The following is a 23,638-nucleotide window of genomic DNA, read 5'->3' as shown; positions in this document are numbered from 1 at the left end:
GAGATAGGAGAGAGAGGGAAGAGATAGAGCGAGAGATACTTGGAATCATAAAGAAAATGTTAACTTCAAGTTCATCTCCGTTGAACACGTCTTTAACTTCATTGTTAAGTCATTGTTTATGCAAAGGGCTTACAATAGCATCTATCCAAATGCTGAATAGAACAGAATAGAATGGAAGTCTGACTGCCGCTGATGAATGGAAAAGTAGAACAAAATGAGGGCCATCATTTGTAGGTAGTGTGTGTGTGTGTGTGGTGTGTGTTGGGGGGGAGGGGCAAGGGCACATAGGTCACAACGTTTGGAGTGCATATGAGGGATGCAGAAGGTGACACTCAGTTGCTGACTCATACTGAGTGAAATAAGTCCGCAATCATTATCTGCAGCATTCAATGAGGGAGGCCATGTCCGTTGACCAGCTCCCTAAAGCCCACTGACCTACTGAAAGTCCAAACGTAAGGAGAGAAAGATCAGCTACATCTGCACTCAACATAAGTGCATATGATCATTGACCTTATTAAACTATTCCGAATGGTCCAGGCTGAGCCTGAGTCGGGTCAGTAGGCTCCTAGGCTTGCCGTGAACATGCTGGAGGGTGCACGGGTGTGAGTTGAGTTGTCAGAGAGATCTGAGTCTAAGGGCCCCTACTGAGCGTAGCCTTGAGAGCAGGCAGCATCATGTCTGGTCATGTGGCCAGGTTAGAAGCGGAGAGAGTGAACGAGAGAGACAGAGAGAGCCAGAGAGGGAAAGCAAGAGAGATAGAGAGGGGAGGGGGAGGCTAGGAGTGTGCTCCAACTGGTGGTGGGTTGTTGAAATAAGTGCTTTCCCTCACACCTGTCTATAGTCTGTCCAAATAACTATGTGGAGTAGCTTGTGCTTTCAATACTAGTTACAATGTGAACACATACGAATAAATGCTTTGACGTAGATGGCATGACGATCTGAGGGATAGCTTTATTTGTTATATTTGCTGGCCTGAAGATGAATCATCACGAAGTTGAAATTATCAGAATTTACAGAAGGCTGGAGAATTCTGCAAATGTCCTTAGAACTTTCTAAAATCCCTTGCGTGGAAAGTTACCCAACATTAAAAAAAATAAAAAAACTCATACAAACTTTCCCAATGATACAACAAAAAGTCAGCGCAGTATCCAGTCACCTATTGTTAGAATTAAAATCATCCGTTCAAATCAACGAGACTCTGGGATACCTCGCTGCCCAAAGCGCACTTTGGGCTCCGATATAGACTGCGTCTTTACGCACAGACCCGAGCAGCGCGCCTCGCTACGAAACTGTACCGATGCAGCTCGGCTTCGGTCTGAGGGCAAAGCTAAGGCCTTCATCTTCTTTTTAAACCTCGACGCTGTCCACGTCCTCAAAAAGAATGGATCTAATTAAACCGTTGTACTCGTCATCATCTCCAACTTCAGCTCGGCCAAAAGGTTTCTGGTGGAGCGAGGGCTGGGAGACGGAGGAGGACCGCAGGATCGACTATTGGCTGGGCGAGGGATGGGAGAGTTCGATGGAGTTGCTCGCCTCCTATTGGCCAGGGGGCTGACTTTTGACACGCAGACGAGGGAACCTCCTGCCATATAAATAGGGCTGGTACAACATTATTATTCTAGCATCACGGCAGCAGGTTTCTGCTCAGTTTGGAGTTACTCTGGTCGCCATAAACTGTATGCCTTTGTGAAGGGTGGTTTAAAAACAGGGGCAAAGCAGCACAAGGAGTCTGCATGTCATTTTAGACATGCTCAGCTTTGTGGATACCCGGATTCTGTTGCTGCTTGCAGTAACCTCATACCTAGCAACATGTCAAAGTAAGTTTCAATGTCTGCTTTTTCATGTGATGGATATTTTCCTGGTCCCGTTTTTTTTGAGGATCTCACTGCAGCGTTTTGCGTTTGGCTTTTGTTTGGAAGCGTACTTCAAGCTCAGGACCGTTCGAAGCCTCACCGAATAACGGAAAGAGCCCAATTCGGAGGATTATCCGTTTTCCAAGGATACAATAAGTCCAAATTGATTAATATCAGAAAGATGAAAAAAAGTTGAAAGTTACTTTGAACAACCTGGTTTAGTATCTATTGATAGGTGCTGGTTGCTCATTTGCATGCCATTGTATACTTATAATGGCTTTTTATGTTTAAAAGTAGGATGAAAAGTTCGGGGCGTTGTACAAATTGTTCCATCACGGTGGCCAGGGAATGAGGCATTCATTGAGCCATTACCTCTGTCTCCCTCTAGTGGCCGATATTGGGACCATTTCTTTGGCCTTATTTAAAATTACCCCATCCGAACAGATAACTTATATGCAGCAATATAGGCAAGGCATATTTTCTGTTTAACATTTAAAAAGCAATTTGTTTATTTTAATAATATTGAATATAGTCTTACATTTTGAATTGTCTATTTAATTGCCGGTGTTAAAGTCATCTGATTCATACATTCTAATTAACAACAAGTATTCAAGATTAGAGTAGATTTAGGCTCATTCAAAAAAGACATTTATTGTAATTATAAAGTTGTCAAAAAGTAAGATCTCATGGCGCAACAGTTTGAAGCCTCAAGTGCGCCCCCCTGTGGTGCGTAATTGGCATTAAATATTTGTCCTGCTCAGCCAGCCATCCAGAAACGACCGAATGTCATTTCTGGATACTCCATCATGGTTGATGCCCTTAGCCAACAATAACAATGTGCAAACTGTGCTATATGGCCTTCATTATTGTTACTTATTTGAAACTTTCCATCCTAAAGTCAACTTAGGTAAACCCTCCAACTTTCAACCGACTCATGATTTGGACTTATATCAAACATTTGAACGCAGTCAATAATGTCAAGTCGCGAATCTATTCAAAAAGAGGCAATGAATCCAGTCCTCACCATTACAGTACAGCAAACTATAGTGGTTTGTTTCGTTTTATTATGTATCCCAGGGGCATGAATACCTGTGTTAACCCAGATGCACCTTTTTTGATTTGGTAGAATGTGAGTCTTTAAAATAACATATGTGGAATTAGGGCATGGCCAAGGATTTGGTTAAAACATAACTAATATTGAAAATACATTAAAAAAAATGAAACCTTTCATATACTACAAATCATAGACCAAGGATTGAGTTTGTACGAATGATAGCTAACAAGCCCAGCAGAATAATTGGCTTTAAAAATGCAACCTGTCAAACAGTTAGGCCCTATTCTTTAAACGGTCTTCACGATGATAAGGCATCAAGGTAGAGGCCTTGGATAACACCCGTCCAGCTCCCTGACACACTAGTTCTGCCTTTTAGGATACCTTTATATGTCATAGATTTAGACTAGTAGAAACATCAGCCTTCAACCTTCCCTGTTTAACCCAATTTACCTACTTACCCCCATAGTGACATACAAGGATTACATGCTGTCAATGCCAATTTCAAATGATGGATTAGCATACAATGTCAATCAGTCAATCAAACAAGCTTCTGCTCAGCCCAAATGGACGAAGACCCTAACACTGTGAACCCTTATCCTAGCTTGAGATGTGTTGTTTGTTTAACTAGGTTGTGCTGTTTTTGTTGTTGTCTTTGTTGTTAAGATGATGTATGTGCTAACGCAGCATTTCCTCTTCTCCCCCAACCTCCTGCTCCACTTGTCCTCCCTCCGCGCTCCAGGCTCGGTCAGTACAACTGCACGATTCTACCAAAACTCATTTATGCATAGATCAAATATAGCTTTACCTTGACACGCTGTGCGGTCGCGTCCTCCAGTCCCCACTAGCCTTCCTCTTGTAGAAAGACATCTCCCGTGCACTCCCAGACGTCTGGGCGTCTCGAGCAATCTTACCGATTGCGGGGGAAATACCTCGGGGTCTTTCCGCCTTCCTGCCCGTGAATAGGTACAAGGGGTCCCATTGGTCGACGGCCAGTGTCAGTGAAAGCTGAGACCGGCGTCCACGCCGAGGTACCCGTGGGGCCTGGCACAAAGAGCCCTTTCTCAGGGCAGCCGAGAGGGGGCCGGCCCGGGTGGCCCCCCCGCTCCGCTGGCCTCAGGTCAGATGGGTTCCCCTCTGGGTTGTGTCTGGGTGGGACCATCATGGTACCCCGCAGGCCCCAGAACAGTCCCTCCAAATAGACTCTCCAGCTCGGATGTCATTATCTTTTGATCATTTAAATACGTTCCCTTGAAGCCGTGCTCTCTCTCTTTAACGCTGATATTTAGTGATCAATGAGCAGGGGTCCAGATCATGACATTTTTGTTCAGTGTGACAAGCGAAAGGTCATTTTATGTCATGACAACATGGAGGTTGTCTCAGATCACCATGTGAATACTATATAATGAGAGACACTTCTGGTGTCTCAATGGAGCTTTGAAAAGGTTATTTTATAATAACTATTTTTCACCCTTTTGGATTCATACAAAGTCGTTGTTGAATGAATCACATGCCAGATCCAGTTCTTGTTTCCCTCTCTGCAGCTCTGTACTAAACACTGCCCGTTTATTATTTATGAGTTATCATATTACTTATTATGTCTACAGTGTGCACAGTGATCTGGGAGCAGCTTTATGAGGCTGTGCATCTGCATGAACATGTACAGCATCATAAATCCCCTGCATGTTAATGGGTTGATGTGCAATGAGATAGATTAACAGCTATGCTGAACAGTGCATGATACAGCCAGCAGTTAAATGACACAAAGAAATAAATAACACTATTTATTTATCTTCTATTTCTACTCAGGGAAGATTCAAAGTGAGCAATCAAACCCTGGTTGGATGTGTCATTTAGCCCTTTGAGTGTGGTGTATGTGATAATGCGAAGCATAGCTCAGGGCAGACATTGTAGGCATCAGCTCTAGCCAAAGGCCAGGTTCAATGAAGTGGACTGAAATATGTTCCCACCTGAATGGTGCTTTGGCTGTGCAGTTCACATGCACAGTTTGTCCACATGCACGTATTCATCCCCCAGCAATTGTAGGCCAGCTTCTTTTAGGTTTTAGATTTTAGATATGTTAAGTTTAAGTCTACCTTCATTTTTTTACGTGAACTTGCCTCACTGTTTAAATAATGTCTGCCTCTGACTCATCAATTCTTTACTTATATTCCTCAGGGCCCGAAAGGACCAAGAGGTGAAAGGGTAAGCCAATATCAAACTCATTAATTATGACAAGATGCATGACAATGCCATGTTTGCTGGATAGAAACTTTCATGGAGTTTATCGGGTTGATATATGATGAAGCCGATTGACCTTTCAACTTGGATAGGCCACACCCCTTTGTTTACATCAGGCACAGCCTAAAGCCGTCCGCCGTGATGTAACATTTGATACAAACAATAATGGACCAATCTCTGCTGCACGACGGCTGAAAATAACCTGAACTACAAATATTTGTTGTATATTATTTTTTTCTGACTTTGGCTCACATATCCAGACCAAATTCATATTTATCTTTTCTAAACTTTATTAACAATAATAAAACAATTTAGTAAAAGGACATGACGCTTTTATTCAAGTTGAGACCAAACCGAGCTCCACAGCCGAACAGAGCTGGGACTCTGGCAGCGTCCCAGCAGACACGGTGGCTGTGTGTCAATCAGTGGTAATCAACGGAGACTAACCCAAGGCCTTCCTCCACAGGGACCCCAGGGCCCTGACGGGAGGGACGGCAGACCTGGCAACCCCGGCCCCGCTGGGCCCCCAGGACCCCCTGGCCTCGGCGGAGTAAGTATCCTATAGGGGCCGACTTGGTCAACTGCTGGGTGGGGGGACTGAAGATGGATGTTGGTTCTAAAATGTGACTGGGTGGGGGGACTGAAGGTGGATGTTGGTTCGAAAGTGTTCCTAGGTGGGGGAACTGAATGTTGATAAAGGCCTCTCAGTAAATAAGGTTAACCGGCTGGTATATCCTATTGTAACCGTAAGGTATAGAAGCTGATTTGCTGTTCATCTGTTTGATAAACGATCAAGCCCTTAAACTCACCTGACCCAAATTCTGGCACAATTATAGCAATGGAACAGACAATTATAAATTGGGGCCAGGAAAACTATTGGAATGGATTGATGTGCATAACCTGAGTTACCTTTGACCTCTTGGGCTGGCCTCACTGGCTAAATGAAGGCCTTAAACACTTGAGCATTTTCTGGAAGCTCTTTCAACTCAAGGCCTCATGGTACAAATCATATGTAGGCCTGCTGTCACATTCCAAAAGACGACATGAACATTAGTGTCAACTGAAACTTGCAACCCATACATAACCTATGAATTAGAAAATAAGTATATTGTATTGTATGAATTTTTATATGTATATTTTTTGGTCTATATTTTGTCTCTTATTCTGGTTTTTATTTTTCACTCCAACAGAACTTTGCTGCTCAGTATGATCACAACAAAGGCGCTGATATGGGTCCCGGCCCCATGGTGAACACACGAACACACACACACACACACACACACACACACACACACACACACACACACACACACACATACAAACTCAGACACACACACACACACACACACACACACACACACACACACACACACACACACACACACACACACACACACACACACACACACACACTCTGAGACACACACACAGTTTTGTGATAACTCTCCAACAATAACACTATGTATTCACACATACACATCACCACACAGAACTACCAATAAGAACCCATCGAAGTCTGAAGACCTTTCCATGTCAGAGCACACCTGTCAAATAGGTTTCCGCTACAGTGTTCACTGTCATTCACAATCATTGGATTATTCCCATGGAGTTCTGGGATTTATTCCACTTTATGGCATGCATTCTCACCTTAGCTTTCAGTCCAGTCAATGGACTCATCCTCAAAGATTGGTTTTATAACACACAACCCTTTCTGTTGTATAGCATTCTGTCCTCAGCGGCATATCTTACTCACAGCCCACAGCATGCACAGCCACTGGTGTTGGACATTGCTGTTGTTTGACCTTTGATTTCTTTCCTCTATCTCCAGGGAATGATGGGAATGAAAGGCCCACCTGGACCTCCCGGCCCCCCTGTAAGTACCCCCTCACCCCCCACACACACACACACACACACACACACACACACACACACACACACACACACACACACACACACACACACACACACACACACACACACACACACACATTCAAATAATTGTAAAAAAGGAGAAAAAAAAGCGCCATAAAAGTGCTGCATGATTACCATGCGGAGGCCATTTTGTCTTGTTCATCATCGCTCATCGTCTGCTTGTGTGTTGTCTCCTACCTCAGGGCTCCCAGGGACACACCGGACACGCTGGTGAGCCCGGAGAGCCCGGACAGACCGTAAGTACATCTCCCATCAACGCCTTCCCCATCAGCACCGTCATCACACCCACAATAACTCCTAATAGATGACCCTTGTAGCTGAAAGTAACCGGGTGGTGGGCGTGTCCCCTCTAGGGCCCCGTTGGTTCCCGTGGACCCCCTGGACCATCTGGCAAAGGTGGAGATGACGTAAGTGAACGCTTTCTGGGTCTACATCCCAAAAAAAAAACATCTTTAAAAGTGTGTATCTTTGAAAGAGGAAGGAGGCGGCTGTTTGATCTTTGACCATGTTGGTACGCAGGGTAACAACGGCAGACCTGGCAAGCCCGGAGACAGAGGGACCGCTGGACCCCAGGTGAGCCAATATTCCCCCCAAATGTCCCCTAAAATGATCCTTGACCCCGTCACTTAGGGTTAACCCCAACCATACTTCTAACGCATACTGTACTTATGTAGCCACACCAAGCGTATTCCCACACAGCACTCCCCCTCCCCAAACATCTGGTCATTCTACGGTGGATACCTTGGTGAACATCTGTAAACATCTGCATTGTTGTGTACCTGCAGGGTGCACGTGGATTCCCCGGAACCCCTGGACTCCCCGGCATGAAGGGACACAGAGTGAGTTGTTGTTGTTGTTGTTTGTTTGTTTGTTTGTTTGTTTGTTGGTCTTTGTTGCCGTTGTTGACCTCCTTTTGCATTGCGTGGATTCAACCCGTATCCTCAGAATATGCGTGTACAGTCCTGCACACCTGCACAACCAGGGCTCCACCTGCTGGAGGCTAACATGAATAACACTGAGACAAACATTTGTAGTGAGATGGCCTCGTGGGTTATCCACTCTGGGATCTATTTCCTGTTTCCTGGGGACGGCTAGTTGTGTTTACATTGGTAGAATCCACTCTGCATGACCACATGCTTATTTGGGGCCAGTAACAACCTCAATATATTTCCACCATATATTCTACATTTTAAAGTGAAAGTAGCTCGTTTTCAAACAAAACAATTTCATAATTGCGGAATTTGCTTTTAGAAACCCAAAACACCTTTAAAGTCGAAGAATCATTCTAGCAATGCCCCTGGACTTCTCCTGTGCTTTGCTCTCAAAGAGAAGAAGAGTTTAAGCTTAATGCGGAAGTCCATTGCAAAGCCTTGGCTCTTCCAAGTGGATGATGCTGCCGCTCCTATCCACTCCTTTCTTTAGGTTTCCTACACCCGCTTAGGAATACCAAATGGAATACCTTATGATCTCATTATGAGGCCCTTCTATGGCTCATCCTGCAACGGCTTGTTGGTTGAGTCTTTGGACTGTCTCAAGCCTCAACTGCCCTGGTGGCAGTGGATAGAGAGATAGTGGCAGCACCTTCCCTCGATCATTACAGCAGCTACCAGATTAGAATCATTGAGATTTCAATCTCCTTCTCAGGAGTGACCTAGCCCAGGAAGAAGCATGAAATATTAGAATGATGTAATACAAAAAAGGACAATAGGCACTCATTCACAAGCATCCAGGGACATCTGGTTTACGCATACAACTCTGAATCTGCTTGAAATTCAAGCATGGTAGTAATGTCCCTTCTGTGTGTTCCAGGGTTACAACCGTCTAACATAGTAGTAATGTCCCTTCTGTCTCTTTCAGGGTTACACTGGTATTGATGGTCGCAAGGGAGAGTCCGGTGCATCCGGAATCAAGGTGAGTTTAGCGACAACTCAACCCTAACCGCTCAACATCAGTTTTCTACCAGTGCGTTTCGAGACACACAGGTAGAAAACCTGCTGGGCCTTGGGTCTGCTGTCAGCACTCAGCATCCATCCAGCCATCCTTAAGAATGAGGCCAGTAGTAGCCCATGGCCATCATTGATATTGTTTGCTACCTACTACAGATGTCTATCTTCAACTATCTCAATGTGTCATTGCAGCAGATCTTTGGCTTGTTTCAAAGGAAGTTCCCTTTCAAAATACTAAAATTACCAAGGAAACCCATACTCTTGTACACACTGACATGCACTCAGGCTCCAGCACAACTACACACAAAGACACACACAACCACACGCACACACACATCACAGTCTTATGGATTTTAAGCATTTTCTCAAGTCAATTGCTACATGCATCCCTTTCACGCCATGTTGCAACCCAGGATGGGGCCATACCCTAACATGTTCTCTCTCTCCTCCTATCCTAGGGAGAGAGTGGTGCCCATGGATCTTCCGGAAGCCCAGGAATGGCTGTAAGTGCTCCATAGAAGCGCTTCCTACGGTGTATTGCAGTTTTCTGCACATTTGACGATTTCCAGTACCTGTATGGTGTTGTGATGTCGCGGTCTTCTACCTGGCCTCCCCCCCGCAGGGAGCTCGTGGTACGATTGGAGAGAGAGGCCGTGCTGGACCTGCTGGACCCGCTGGTGCTCGTGGTGCCGACGGCAATGTTGGACCCGCCGGTCCCGCTGTGAGTAGCTGCCCTGGTCCCTTCACCCGTTCACTCCTTCACCCCTCCACCTCTCACCCTTCACCCCTCACCCCTCACGACTAATGCCTCACCCCTCACACCTGAACTCAGTCTTATGGATTTTAAAGCATTTTTCTCAAGTCAATTGCTACATGCATCCCTTTTACGCCATGTTGCAACATGGTTGCAACCGCCATGTTGCAACCCAGGATGGGGCCATACCCTAACCCCACATCCTCACCCCTCACACCTATATTGGCACCTACCCGTGCCAGACACAGGCTGGCCCCATGACCCTCATGGGGCTCCCAACAGTAGAGCGATGACGTCAGCGTGTATGGTTTTGTAAAACATGTCTTCCATCTCCTCCTCCAGGGACCCCTCGGTGCCTCTGGTGCTCCCGGTTTCCCCGGCTCCCCTGGCCCCAAGGTAGGTGGCGAGCCATTTCCTGTTCAGCACTTCCTGCTCCTGGGACAACACTAGTCATAGATCTGAAGGAGGGTCCGTCGCGTCATATCCCCAGGGGAACTGGCATACATATAGACACACTGTGATATACATGTGCATGATGGACATGTGCTGTCGTGTTAAGAGTGGCAGTACCCCACATGACACATCAATGTGTCAAAGCACATCATACAATACACACATGAAAACAAATACCACCTTAGTAAAGGTTGAAAGTTATTCCCCAAAGCCTAAAGCTATGATCAGTGGTTTGATGTTCACACAGTGTGTCAACCTCACCCCCAAGCATATACCATCACACAACATTGAGTCGGTTGTATCAATGCTAGTTGACATCATCCGGCCCGGTAGGCTCTGATGGCTAACCTCTGGCCTGTCCTCGGTCTGTGTTCAGGGAGAGGTTGGACCCGCTGGATCATCCGGACCCTCCGGACCTCAGGGATCGAGAGGTGAGGCCGGTACCAATGGTGCTGGTGGACCCGTCGGACCCCCTGTGAGTACAACATTCAACCTAGTCGCTATTTGTTCCCAAAAAATGATATTGTTGCATGAGTGATCCTGTTACTTTGGAAGCCATTCTTTGGACAGTAAATGTTTAATATTTTTTGGTGACAATATGTTCTGTTTTCATTTGCTCTCCCCATAGGGCAACCCTGGCAACAACGGCCTGAACGGAGCCAAGGGAGCTTCCGTAAGTATAGACGCCCCCAAGATATTAGGATGTGTGGTTCCAATGCCGGATGTGTGTTGGCGTTGACCTCTGACCTCGGGTCTGACCTCTCCCTGACCCCTGTGACCTCCAGGGTGCCGCTGGTGTTTCTGGAGCCCCTGGCTTCCTCGGAGCCCGCGGCGGCCCCGGCCCCCAGGGACCTCAGGGCGCCGCTGGAGCCAGAGGTCTTTCTGTGAGTCCACGCATTAAGAAAACAACAACAACACACAAACAAACACGTGAATGCAAACAATTCACACAAACACATGTCTTGACCCCGGCGCATGACGCACACACATGCACACGCACACACACACACACACACACACACACACACACATACTCAATTGAAACATGCAAACAAAGAAACAACGACGCAATAAATAACGATGTGACTTGTACCCGTCAGTGACCTCTGTTCCCCGCTACCTCTTCTAGGGTGATCCCGGTACCTCAGGCGTCAAGGGAGACTCTGGCCCCAAGGGAGAGCCTGTAAGTGATGACCCCGCCGAGTCATTTCATCCATATTCCCTCTTTCTCATGGTCAGCATGCACGCAGGTCACAGAGGATGACTCTGCTGAGCACTGTGCACACGGAGCCTGTTGTGACCCTATCTCTCTCTCTCTCTCTCTCTCTCCCAGGGTCACCACGGACCCCAGGGTACCCCCGGACCCAACGGAGAGGAGGGAAAGAGAGGACCCAGCGGCGAGGCCGGAGCCACCGGCCCCGCAGGACCCCGTGGAGCCAGAGTGAGTTCCCGCTGTGACGCAGAGGGTCCCACTCGCCTCACGTACACACGGCTCTGTGTTAGGGCTGGGATTGTGTTTTTTTTCCCTCAAGCTCTCTCTCTGTCTGTCTGTGTGTGACTCCCTAGGGTGCAGGCGGCAGCCGTGGAATCCCCGGATCAGAGGGAAGATCTGGCCCCATTGTAAGTTAGCCCCAACGACACAAACCAGACACAAACGATCCAGCACCAGCACCTCATATTGTGAGGTTTTGTTACACACACACATCCATACAAAACATACCGTTTACCTACCTCGAAGTTTAATATGTGTGTGTGTGTGTGTGTGTGTGTGTGTGTGTGTGTGTGTGTGTGTGTGTGTGTGTGTGTGTGTGTCCTAGGGCATGCCCGGTGCCCGTGGTGCTACAGGTGCAGGTGGAGCGCGTGGAGCCCCTGGTGATGCTGGCCGCGCTGGAGAGACCGGTCTGACCGGAGCCAGAGTACGTTCCCTAGATCAATAATTATATAGATATGTATGTACATATTATCAAGAATACAATGTAATGTGTGTAGACTGAGGTTGGAATCCCTCAGTTCATAGATATGACCTGGTTTGAGATATCGACATAGTATCGCTTTAGTACCATGTCCCTGCTCATAGCAGCAAGATATTCTGATATTAACTGATTGGTTGATTGATTGGTTGATTGATTTCCTACTCAGCTGATCATTGTTTTCCTGTCTACAGGGTCTGCCAGGTAGCCCTGGAAGCTCTGGACCCCCAGGCAAAGAGGGAGCATCTGTGAGTATCGTACCTACCTCTCATGTCTTAAAACAATCAATAAACTGACCCTCCTCTCCTCCTGTTATCACAAACTACACCTCTCGTCAACCTCTTCTCTACACAATGAATCAATGCAAAGAACATCTCAAGATGGGGAAACTAACATTAATAAATGAGTAACTAGGTACTTCCTGTTCGGCACTTCCTACTTTTTCCCTCCAGGGTCCCGCTGGACAAGATGGCCGCACTGGTCCCCCCGGACCTACTGGACCCCGCGGTCAGCCCGGTAGCATCGGCTTCCTTGGCCCCAAGGGTCCTTCTGTGAGTAGGAGAAAGAAGTCCAGGATTGGTGCTATTGTTTTCCTAGAGGAGTTGACATGGTCAACTCTGCCGCTCTCAACTTTGACCCTGGCTTTCAAAGAGTAGTGGGCGTCTCCCAGTACTGTCTGGTCATGTAGGCATGACCTGTGAGAGGGTTGAGGGTTGTCATTCTTTATTTATAAATCCAAAATACGTTTCCCTAACCATGCTCTCTGTGTCCTTCAGGGTGAGGCTGGCAAGCCCGGAGACAAGGGATCCGCCGGCGCCTCTGGTCTGAGAGTAAGAGACCCTTTCACCCCCAGGTTCACTCACGTAGCATCACAAGCAGCAGCACGTTCACTGACCCTGGGTACACCGTGTCTTCCTGACACCCGGCCCCTCTAGCTCTCTCTCTCCCTAACTCTCTCTCTGTTTTTTAGGGAGCCCCTGGCCCTGAAGGCAACAATGGTGCAGCTGGCGCCCTTGGACCCGTCGTAAGTACTCCCACCACATAACAGCACATAAACCGAAACCGGATGTGAACCACCGGCATCCAGGTGGACTAGAGAATCACAGGTGCATGGTGCCATTTATTTATTACCTCTCTCTCTCTCTCCGTCATGCAGGGAGTTGCTGGTGAGAAGGGAGAGCAGGGACCCGCTGGAGCTCCTGGTTTCCAGGTTTGTGTTCACCCCCATTCAGCAGATCTCAGCATTTTCAGTGTCGGGAAACATTGCCTATCCTATAGTGTTGTGCCCAGCGTGGAAACGGCAGCATAGTTACAGCACGGTCACTTCTAGCAGTTTTATCTTTGCCTTTTCAATATGATACACAGTGCTAGCGTTGCGTGAGCTACACATTAGCCTAGCTGCTTAGGGGAGATCACAGGTGAACTTAGACACTACTTAAAGACTAAGTAAGTACACTCACTACAAATAGTACACGCTGCAGATGCCAAACTCGTTGAACCAAACCTTCCATATGGTTTTGCAACATTTGTAATTACTTATCATGCCAGGATGTATGCAAACATGATTTGTTTTGGTTGCTGATTTTGAGTTTTAATTGTGTTATTTGTGTGATGACCTCAGGGACTCCCTGGAACCGCTGGACCTGCCGGAGAGGCTGGCAAGCATGGAGATAGAGTAAGTATCTCTCTCTCTCTCTCTGTCTGACACTCACACACACACACCTGTATGGTCGAGTGACCAGGGAACCAGGTTTAATCGCCCACCGTCTCGTCTCTTACCAACAGGGTGTCCCCGGAGACCAGGGCCTTGCTGGACCCGCTGGAATTAAGGTGCGTTCCCCCCCCCCCCCCCTCGACCAACGAGGACCACCCTCACTCTCAATAGATGTCCCGTGGTGCTTTTTTGATCAACAACCAATCGTCTGTTTTGACTTGACATCATGTGATCTGCCTGTGGCCAATAGGGAGAGCGCGGTACCCCCGGAGTCGCCGGAACCTCCGGACCTCAGGGAGCCATCGGAGCCCGCGGCCCCGCCGGTCTCCCCGGCGCCGATGGTGGCAAGGTGAGGGCGCGGAGACGCTGCCGATGTCACTCAAAATTTCATGAATGTGTTTTTCTTTTTTTTACTGGCTGACAATGGCCCTGGCTCAAATACAAAGAGAGCAGATAGAGATTCATGAATGAGCCAACACACACGCCCCTTGGATAACGAGGGGACCGTAACCTGTGTGTGTGTGTGTGTGTGTGTGTGTGTTTCCAGGGAGAGCCTGGCTCCGTCGGAGCTGCTGGTAACGCCGGACACCAGGGAAACGGTGGCATGCCCGGAGAGCGTGGAGGTGCCGGTACCCCCGGTGGCAAGGGAGAGAAGGTACGCCCCCCCCCCCCCCCCCCCCGATACCCTCCACCTTCCGGATCACAAGTCCATCAGTGTCACGCACTGCATGAGACTTACAGCTGACTTATAGCCTTTGTGCTAACGAGACATTTTGTGTTTCTCCCTCTCTACCTCTCTCCCTGATTCCCTTCCTCCTCTCTCCGTCTCCTCTCTCCTAACCCCCTCTAGGGAGAGGGTGGCCACAGAGGTCCCGACGGAAATGTTGGCAGAGATGGATCCCGTGTAAGTTGTATTGCACATATCCCCCTTGTGCAACCCTATGTAGTCACTGATGTATACAACTTTATTAATATATCCCTGGCCAATACAATGTTAAAAACATAATGCGCTTTATATGGACACTTTATGAAGTGGAAACAATATATATACACTGTATAAATAATAATAATGGCAATCGGTATCTATACACTATGTGAAGAGGAAACTATATAAAAAGAAAAATAATAATAAAAAAGAAAAAAGACTTAAATACAATCTATATATGATTGCATCTTGTGATTAGCATGTCAAAGGGTAGAAGGTGTTGGTATTAAAGGGGGTGTGTGTTTGTAGGGTGCCCCCGGACCCGGCGGACCCCCAGGACCTAACGGTGCTAACGGAGACAAGGTTAGTGTTGAACGTGTTCAGCATATTGTTTTCCCTCACACATCACCACAAACAATGACAGAAAACACACTACATGCACGTCGGTCATGAGATGTTCCAAAAATGTAGACTTTCAGAAACTTTTCAGACAATATTGTGGCTTTGAAATGTTCAAATAAACCAAAAATGAAGGCTTGCCTTGACACTCAACCCTATATATTTATACCGTCCCAATACCTCACTTGTCCATAACAAAATGACACCAATTAGGGGATTAGCTAGGATCTCCAACCCTAGCTGAAGGAGATGTAATTATTAATAATTATTACTAATTATCCTCAAAAGGAGAACCTCAGCCTCGCCACCTGCTGGCTAGCCAATCACAGCACATCAACATGTTATCCTGACTGTTTGCTAATGCTAGGCTAACAGCAAACACAGCTAACAAATAATTTAGCTTATTTATTTATTTTTTCCAGCCCAAGAAATATAGGAAGAATATAGAGGAATATAGTAGGATCCAGTTTGACAAAGCCTTTGTTTCCAGGGCTCTTTGAATTGAATTGGCCCTCAACAACAACAAAACAAGATTTGTACTTATTTTAAATTTCAATATTTCCAGTCTTTCCTTTGCTGTGTGCTGAACTCTGATGTTCCCTCCTCCAGGGTGAGAGCGGTTCCTTCGGACCTTCCGGCCCCTCAGGAGTCCGTGGACCCTCTGTAAGCGCCCCCTTTTTATGATTACATTATATTACATTATTATTATTATCATTGTATGGTACGGTTTGATTTGAACTTACAGGATCAACATTATAATGTTAATCCCAACCAAGGAAGTCAAGGCTGTACATTTGGCTGCCGACATAATGCATCCGGATTAAGTCGGGCTCGAACCCAGTCCTTGTTCCTGACCCGTTCCCCTTCCTCTTCCCCCCTTCCTCTTCCTCCCTGCAGGGTGAGCGTGGAGAGGTTGGACCCGCCGGATCCGCTGGATTCGCTGGACCCCCTGTAAGTCTGCAGGCCGAAAAATGCACATACACACACACACACACACACACACACACACACACACACACACACACACACACACACACACACACACACACAGACACACACACACACACACACTGATGCAGCCTCTGTGGTCTGGCCCTGCAGGGTGCTGATGGACCCTCAGGAGTCCGTGGAGAGCGTGGACCCGCTGGAGGCAAGGGAGACCTTGGACCCGCTGGCCCTGCCGGACCCGCCGGACAGTCCGGACCCTCTGTGAGTACCAGCCCCCCCCACACACACATGCAGACCCCCACACGGTTGACCCTGGTTGAAGGAAAGGTGATGAAGTAAGGCAAGGGCGGGTTAGCATAAAGGGTAAGTGCTCTAGATCATGCATAATAGACGATCATTCAAAAAGAGAAATCTAGAATAAAAGTTGACGGTAAAACAGCAAATAATGCACAAGAATCTGTGGCAAACAGAACAGGTTTATGAGCCCTGAGGGGTACAAGAGGGTTTGGTAATGAGGGCACAGGGGCTTTGGCTTCAGAGATAACAGAGATAATGGGGATAATGTCGATAGAGGCATGTATGAAGACTTGGATGACTGGCGCGACCCCTGACCTCTCTTTCCTCTCCCTCCAGGGTGCTTCTGGACCCGCTGGACCCCCTGGTGGTCGTGGTGACAACGGACCCAGTGTAAGAACCCCTACATGATACTAAAAAGATTGGTCCTTATGTCTGTTATTCTAATTATGAAGATCAAATATAGGCATTTCAACATCCTACTTCAAAAATGTATCCCAGAAGCTGCTCTACTGAGACTCACACATGCACAACACACATGCACAACACACATACGCAACACACATACGCAACACACATACGCAACACACATACGCAACACACATACGCAACACTCATATGCAACACACATACGCAACACACATACGCAACACTCATATGCAACACACATACGCAACACTCATATGCAACACACATACGCAACACACATACACCAGTAATAGGGCTTGTAAATTGTGACACACATCCCTGAATGAACCTGTGAAATGATTTGTCATCGGTTGAGGCTGGCTTAGGTTGACTTAGAACTGAACAGTACCACTACTCTCTTGAGTCTTGATTGACTTGCTTGTGTTTCTGACTTCAGGGTCTGACTGGTTTCCCTGGTGTTGGTGGTCGAGTTGGCGCTGCCGGTCCCTCTGTGAGCATCACACGCAAACACACACACCTACACACACGCACACCTACCCACGCACACACCAAGCTTGAGCGTCATGTCGCCCCATTTCCTCTGCACTGGTCGTACTTCATTTAAAACCTGCAGTCCATCTCATGTGAACCTCTCCTCCCACCACCCCAAGGGCATCGTCGGCCCCCCTGGCTCCGCCGGCGCCGCCGGTAAGGACGGCCCCCGCGGCCTCCGTGGAGACTCTGGCCCCGCTGGCCCCCCTGGTGAGCAGGGTATGCTTGGCCCCGCTGGTCTGGCTGGAGACAAGGGACCCTCTGGAGACTCCGGTCCCGCTGTAAGTCGTCCCGTCTCGTTTGGGAAAGAAGTTTCTACCGAGAGACGTAAAAAAAAACGACATTTCTTCCATGGTGTCTTTCATGAGGTCAGGTGCCTGTAAGCCTATTGGGCCCTCATTGACCTATGATGTGTGTGTGTGTGTGTGTGTGTGTGTACAGGGTGCCCCCGGAACCTCAGGACCCTCTGGTCAGCTTGGAGGACAGGGATACGTTGGTCTGCCCGGACCCAGGGGAGACCGTGGTGTCCCCGGTGGAGCTGGAGGCCTGGTGTGTACAACGCGACCACATGAACACAACTGAGCATCGCGCCTGTCAAATGCTTCAGGCTAGCAAGCCCTGGTGTCGGCTCACCTATCAGAGGAATCGCCACAACTCTCCCCTTGATCCAGTCTTTGACCCGGTGTGTGTGTGTGTGTGTGTGTGCGTTCCCCCCCCCCCCCCCGCAGGGAGAGGCTGGTAGAGTTGGCCCCACTGGGTCTGCTGGACCCCGTGGACCCTCTGGAAACATCGGCATGCCCGGTATGACCGGACCCCAAGGAGAGGCTGGCCGCGAGGTGAGGATCGTTGCGTTCGTTGTCTCGTGTGACAGTAGCCAACTCCTCATGTAAATGTAGCCGGGGTTCTACAAGCAGATGGTCCTGCTTAGTACGCGCTCAGCGCACATCGTGCATAAATGTATCGAGTTGAGCTAGCTTAGCTCAATCACTTCTGCTCCCTAGCCAAGATGTCCGGTTTCTCGCGGTGACAGTACCTGCTGTACCCTAACTCTATGGTGCTGATCCACAGGGTAATACTGGAAACGATGGACCCCCTGGCCGTCCCGGTATCGCCGGAATCAAGGTAAGGCTTCACAAAGGTTTTTCTGACTTGCCTACATTGATGATGCACACACACACACACACACACACACACACACACACACACACACACACACAGACGCACACACCTCTGAGTGCGTGTGATCATCCTCATGATGGCTGACGGCCTCCCCCCCCCCATCACCCCCCTCACAGGGAGACCGTGGAGAGCCTGGATCCAACGGACCCATGGGCATGGCTGGAGCTCCCGGACCCTCTGGCCAGACCGGCCAGGCTGGCAGAGCCGGAAACCGTGGAGAGTCTGTAAGTACACCTGACCTGAACTCCCCCCGCCCCCTCCCCCATGGTTTTCCCCAAAGCAGCAAGGTTTCGTATCATCCCTGTTGTTGCATTGATCTAACCCCTCCTCTCTCTCCGTCCTGTGTCTCTAGGGACCCGGAGGCGCCACCGGCCCCTCAGGGATGGCTGGAGCTAGAGGCGCAGCTGTAAGTGGACCTTTTTAAAGAGAAAGTGACCATGAATCGATTCATCCATGATAAGAAATCCGTTTCCTTATCTTTTTGAGTCCCTGAACCATAAAAGGGATTTTTTTGCTGACTGTGTGTGTGTGTGTGTGTGTGTGTGTGTGTTTACAGGGACCCGCAGGACCCCGTGGTGAGAAGGGTGTTGGTGGAGAGAAGGGAGAGAGAGGCATGAAGGGACTGCGTGGACATGGTGGACTCCAGGGAATGCCCGGACCCGCCGTGAGTGACCCCCCCTCCAGCAGCAGCAACACACTTTAAACACGACAATGCCCCGACAAAGATAAAACACATTGTGACAAAGCTTTTATTTAAATGGTATGGGATTACTCTGGCCCCCTTGTGGCAAGAGGAGAGATTGCAGCCTACCTGGCCACAGGCTCTTTCAAAAAGCTTGAAATATAACAGACTGATAATTACAATTTATAAGGACAATAAAACACTTACGTTATAATAGTCTTTATAATATTATGATATTCAGTGTAACTTCTATGGGTTGTCTGTTGTTGTTGTTTGTGTTTAGTTGTTGTTTTCTGATGCGGTTCCCACTCCCTACAGGGCCAATCTGGTGATTCTGGCTCTGCTGGACCTGCTGGACCCTCTGGACCCAGAGTGAGTGGAAAACTCAATTACCCACAATACCATGCCTGGATCTGAACCACCTGGTCATCAGAGTGGCTTTATTCCGCACCCCCTCCTAAAGGTTTATTATGTTTCCCTCCCAGGGCCCCGCTGGACCCCACGGACCCCCTGGCAAGGATGGTAGATCTGGTAGCCATGGAACCATTGGTGCTCCCGGTGCCCGTGGACCCCCTGGATACCTCGGACCCGCTGTGAGTCCATCCAGCCCCTGACCCTTCATTCAAAAAACATAACCTTAAAAAAACAGACTCACCTCATATGCATGAGTTTAGGCTAGTCCTTGAGTTAGCTTTAGCTAACTCCTTTCCTTATGGGTGATCAGCACCCCGATCAGACGCCATTGTGTCGATCCCCTCTCTGACCCGTTTTGTGCCCGTGGACGGCAGGGTCCCAACGGATCTCCCGGTCTTCCCGGACCCCCTGGCCCCGCCGGCGACGGATACGACGTGTCCGGAGGATACGATGAGTACAGAGCCGACCAGCCCAACCTGAGGGCCAAGGACTACGAGGTTGATGCCACCATCAAGTCCCTGAACACCCAGATCGAGAACCTGCTCAGCCCCGAGGGCTCCAGGAAGAACCCCGCCCGCACCTGCCGCGACATCAAGCTCGGACACCCCGAATGGACCACCGGTGAGTCCAGGCTCGGGCAGCCCTTAGCTGGTACCTTAAGCGGTAGCTCCCTGTTCCCGTTTGCCGTGATTGAGAGTCGGATTAAGCCTCTGAAATGCTCCTTCCCTTCCCTCTCCCTTCTGCTAGGCTTCTACTGGATCGACCCCAACCAGGGATGCACCAACGACGCCATCAAGGTGTTCTGCGACTTCTCCACCCGCGAGACCTGCATCTTCGCCCACCCCGCCAGCATCGCCCAGAAGAACTGGTTCAGAAGCACCGAGACCAAGAAGCACGTCTGGTTCGGAGAGACCATCAACGGAGGCACCGAGGTGAGGCCCCCCTGTGGTTAACACCCCACCCTCCTCGATTCTGTGCAGTTCAATGATAACGACAATGATAATAATGTTAATTACTCCGCGAGTAATTAACTCCTCCACTAACTCCACCCCCCCCCCCCCCTCCACCCTCTCTCTCTCCCTCTTCCAGTTCACCTACAACGACGAGACCCTCAGCCCACAGAGCATGGCCACTCAGCTGGCCTTCATGCGCCTGCTGTCCAACCAGGCCAGCCAGAACGTCACCTACCACTGCAAGAACAGCGTGGCCTACATGGACGCTGAGAGCGGCAACCTGAAGAAGGCCGTGCTGCTGCAGGGCTCCAACGACGTGGAGCTCCGCGCCGAGGGCAACAGCCGCTTCACCTTCAACGTGCTGGAAGACGGATGCACTGTGAGTGATCCCTACCCTCCACCCTGAGCCTTAAGCCCCCTACAAAACCAGCTGCTATCGCCACTGGGTTTAGTCCTGGCATGGCTCTTGTTTCAGTTATTTATTTTCCTTGATGAGGTTACTATAAGCTGGGTTGGTTCTATTCACGCTGATTAGTTATGGTTATGGTACGCTCGGAGATAGACCTTTGTGCGGCTGGATTGTGTTACAGAATGGGAGTTATCTCAGATAGTTCTGATATGTGTTGTCTATTGGCTCCTGTTGTCCACTCTTCTGACGTTCTGTTTCTCTCTCTCTTTGTCCCCGCCACCACTCACAGTCACACACTGGCGAATGGAGCAAGACAGTCATCGAGTACAGAACAAATAAGCCATCTCGCCTGCCCATCCTCGACATTGCACCTTTGGACATTGGTGGAGCCGATCAGGAGTTTGGCTTGGACATTGGCCCAGTCTGTTTCAAATAAATAGACTCATGTTAAATTAACACCTCCCCCTCCCAGAAAAAAAGAGTGAAAGAAAGAAAAAAAGAAAATCTCTGCCCTTCTTTCTTTGTTGTTTTTTTATACTGAATGCTGATTCCTCTCGGCGCCTCCACTTGCTTAAGCTGGGCAACTATCGGAGTGGAACGGACGGACTGAATGGAGCGATTGTGCAATGCAAATTAATACAGCCAACGAATGGGAACGCAGGAAAACACCTTGTTGTGGGACACCATGCCATCGTTTTGTAAAAAATAAAAGAAGTGTAATAAAAACGCTGAAAGTATGCATCACTTTGTGGTCTTTGTATATCTTCCAAAGAGGAGGAGGTTTAAAACCACAATTTCCATGAAAAAAAGGTTTAGACTACCTCACGACCTGTACATTAAGAAAATACTATTGACAAAACCCGGTTTCCTGCAACAGAAGGTGTTGGAAAAGTTGCGAGACTTCGAGGTCTGTCGCCGTTTCATCAGAGGGTGCTCTACTGCGGGGGTCCATGAGATCTATGGTGCTATTACGCAGCAAACCACTCTGCCCATCTGTATTACTTTGTATTGACCTTCCACACAGGAGCATCGCGCTAGTCCTCCCTGGTACCTACCACCCCCCCAGTTTAAGCAGGTGGAATCCCCCTTAAACTAATGCCTTGTCTGGTTGTTTCCCCCCCCCCCCCCCCCCTCCGTTGTTTCATTTGATTTCCTTTCCTTACTCATTTTTTTTGTGTAGAAGGTTTTCTTTTTGTCCAAGCTTTTTACTCTTCTCAAGTCCCACACTCAGTGGTCATACTGACATACTGCATTTCAGCGCAAAAAAACTCTCTTTCCCCCCCCCCCCTGAAAAAAAAGCCAACACCACAAAGTTTATTGTACCTATTTTGTATATGTGAGATGTTTAAATAAATTGTGAATGGTTCTGAAATAAAGCATGTCCAGTGTTCGAACAACTCCATCCTTCAGTGACTAGAGTGCTTTTGTGTTTCGACAACACAATGGTTAGAAGTTGTAGAAGAACGACAACTGTTTTTTCTTTTTTTTTCTTTTTTGGTTATAGCCCTCAGTTTAGCTGATGATTTGCATAATCGTCTTTCGATGTAAAATTAAATTCACATCTTCATTGATCCTCAATACCCTTTTTCCTGCTCCCTTTTTCTAAACACAAAGCACCCGACATATGTACAGTAATATATCTGTTGAAACTGTCCATGCCAATGTTTGATTACTAACATACTTTGTTGTCATGTAAATATGCCTCTTCTTCTGACACTGCTTTTCCTCGCATAATACAGCTTTTGCATCCAAATAAATTTTGGTGTGATTTGGATCGAGGCCTTGGATTCTGGTGATGCATCCATACTTTATTTATCTTCGAGTGGTAGCCATGAAACACCCTTTGACATGACAACACTCCTCTTTACAAAGCTAATTCAAAACCACAGTGGACAGAGTAAGGTGTTTCAGGGCAAGGTCAGAAACATACAGAATAGTAGAAAAACACATCAGGAAACCAATCAACTTATAAGTGACATATTGTACCACCATATATGTGGACACGCCCACTTGTGATGTCAGAAGAGGCCGATTTTCAAAACGGCTTGTAACGGCTAATCACACTCACACCTGTTGGTACAATATGTCACCTTTAAGCCTAGTTCAGACCAAATGTTCACCTCGCAACGACTTGCAACTCGCAACTCCTTGCGACTCCTTGCGACGAGATCGGGCTGCAACGTTCTAAAAACTGGGCAGTTCACACTGCTGCACCGGGCGGCGACTTCAGGTGGTTTCCCTAGCAAATGTGAACGCTCTGGCACAGCTGAGAGCCGCAACAGCATCAGCATCATGCTAAAAAAGTAGCCTAACTTAGGTTTGTATTAGGTTGCTTGAGCTAGCACCCCAATTTACCCTCCGCCGGACCCACACACATTGCCGGTTTATTGGGTTTCATTCTGATGTAAATGCGACGGTTCCGGGGGGGGGGGGCTTGGGTAGAGGTGTTGCTGCCCAGTGCCCACATGAAAAAATTCTATAGTTTACTATAGTAAATAAACTATATATAATAATAAATAAATAATAAACTATAGTATACCCTATATATACTATAGTAAATA

General features: G+C 48.1%; 1 protein-coding gene and 1 long non-coding RNA gene across 3 annotated transcripts in view; one reads left to right on the top strand and one right to left on the bottom strand.

Moving 5' to 3' along the window:
* The window catches only part of LOC132451727 (uncharacterized), a 5,606-nt gene extending 1,651 nt beyond the window's left edge, over nt 1-3,955 (bottom strand). Inside the window, exon 1 of the long non-coding RNA XR_009524195.1 lies at nt 3,713-3,955. This is a non-coding gene — a long non-coding RNA (uncharacterized LOC132451727). The remainder of the gene's footprint in view (nt 1-3,712) is intronic.
* An 836-nt stretch (nt 3,956-4,791) lies between these two features.
* Nucleotides 4,792-22,479, top strand: col1a2 (collagen, type I, alpha 2). Of its 2 annotated transcripts, XM_060044346.1 has the most exons (48): nt 4,792-5,109; nt 5,612-5,695; nt 6,336-6,392; nt 6,974-7,018; nt 7,260-7,313; nt 7,431-7,484; nt 7,597-7,650; nt 7,863-7,916; nt 8,935-8,988; nt 9,482-9,526; nt 9,646-9,744; nt 10,120-10,173; nt 10,607-10,705; nt 10,859-10,903; nt 11,016-11,114; nt 11,360-11,413; nt 11,564-11,671; nt 11,797-11,850; nt 12,048-12,146; nt 12,395-12,448; nt 12,653-12,751; nt 12,977-13,030; nt 13,171-13,224; nt 13,357-13,410; nt 13,822-13,875; nt 13,986-14,030; nt 14,165-14,263; nt 14,462-14,569; nt 14,765-14,818; nt 15,149-15,202; nt 15,848-15,901; nt 16,136-16,189; nt 16,340-16,447; nt 16,820-16,873; nt 17,346-17,399; nt 17,560-17,721; nt 17,882-17,989; nt 18,169-18,276; nt 18,509-18,562; nt 18,736-18,843; nt 18,972-19,025; nt 19,176-19,283; nt 19,620-19,673; nt 19,787-19,894; nt 20,090-20,336; nt 20,463-20,647; nt 20,805-21,047; nt 21,367-22,479. In XM_060044346.1, the coding sequence occupies exons 3-48, from the start codon at nt 6,375-6,377 to the stop codon at nt 21,511-21,513; spliced, it is 3,828 nt and encodes a 1,275-aa protein (XP_059900329.1). In that variant the 5' UTR covers nt 4,792-5,109; nt 5,612-5,695; nt 6,336-6,374; the 3' UTR covers nt 21,514-22,479. The 2 variants fall into 2 exon arrangements, with proteins under 2 accessions (XP_059900329.1, XP_059900330.1); XM_060044347.1 differs by lacking the exon at nt 17,560-17,721.
* The last annotated feature ends 1,159 nt before the right edge of the window (nt 22,480-23,638 follow it).

This window comes from Gadus macrocephalus, chromosome 22, assembly GCF_031168955.1.
Source record: "Gadus macrocephalus chromosome 22, ASM3116895v1".
NCBI lineage: Eukaryota > Metazoa > Chordata > Actinopteri > Gadiformes > Gadidae > Gadus > Gadus macrocephalus.
The sequence above is the reverse complement of the archived record's forward strand: the minus strand, read 5'-3'. Positions and strand labels throughout refer to the sequence as shown.

Excerpts from the sequence above, each read along its gene's own strand:
- col1a2 (XM_060044346.1), top strand. Across the intron at positions 18,563-18,735 it reads CCGGTATCGCCGGAATCAAG|GGAGACCGTGGAGAGCCTGG; the intron begins GTAAGGCTTCAC and ends CCCCCCTCACAG. Across the intron at positions 19,284-19,619 it reads AGGGAATGCCCGGACCCGCC|GGCCAATCTGGTGATTCTGG; the intron begins GTGAGTGACCCC and ends CACTCCCTACAG.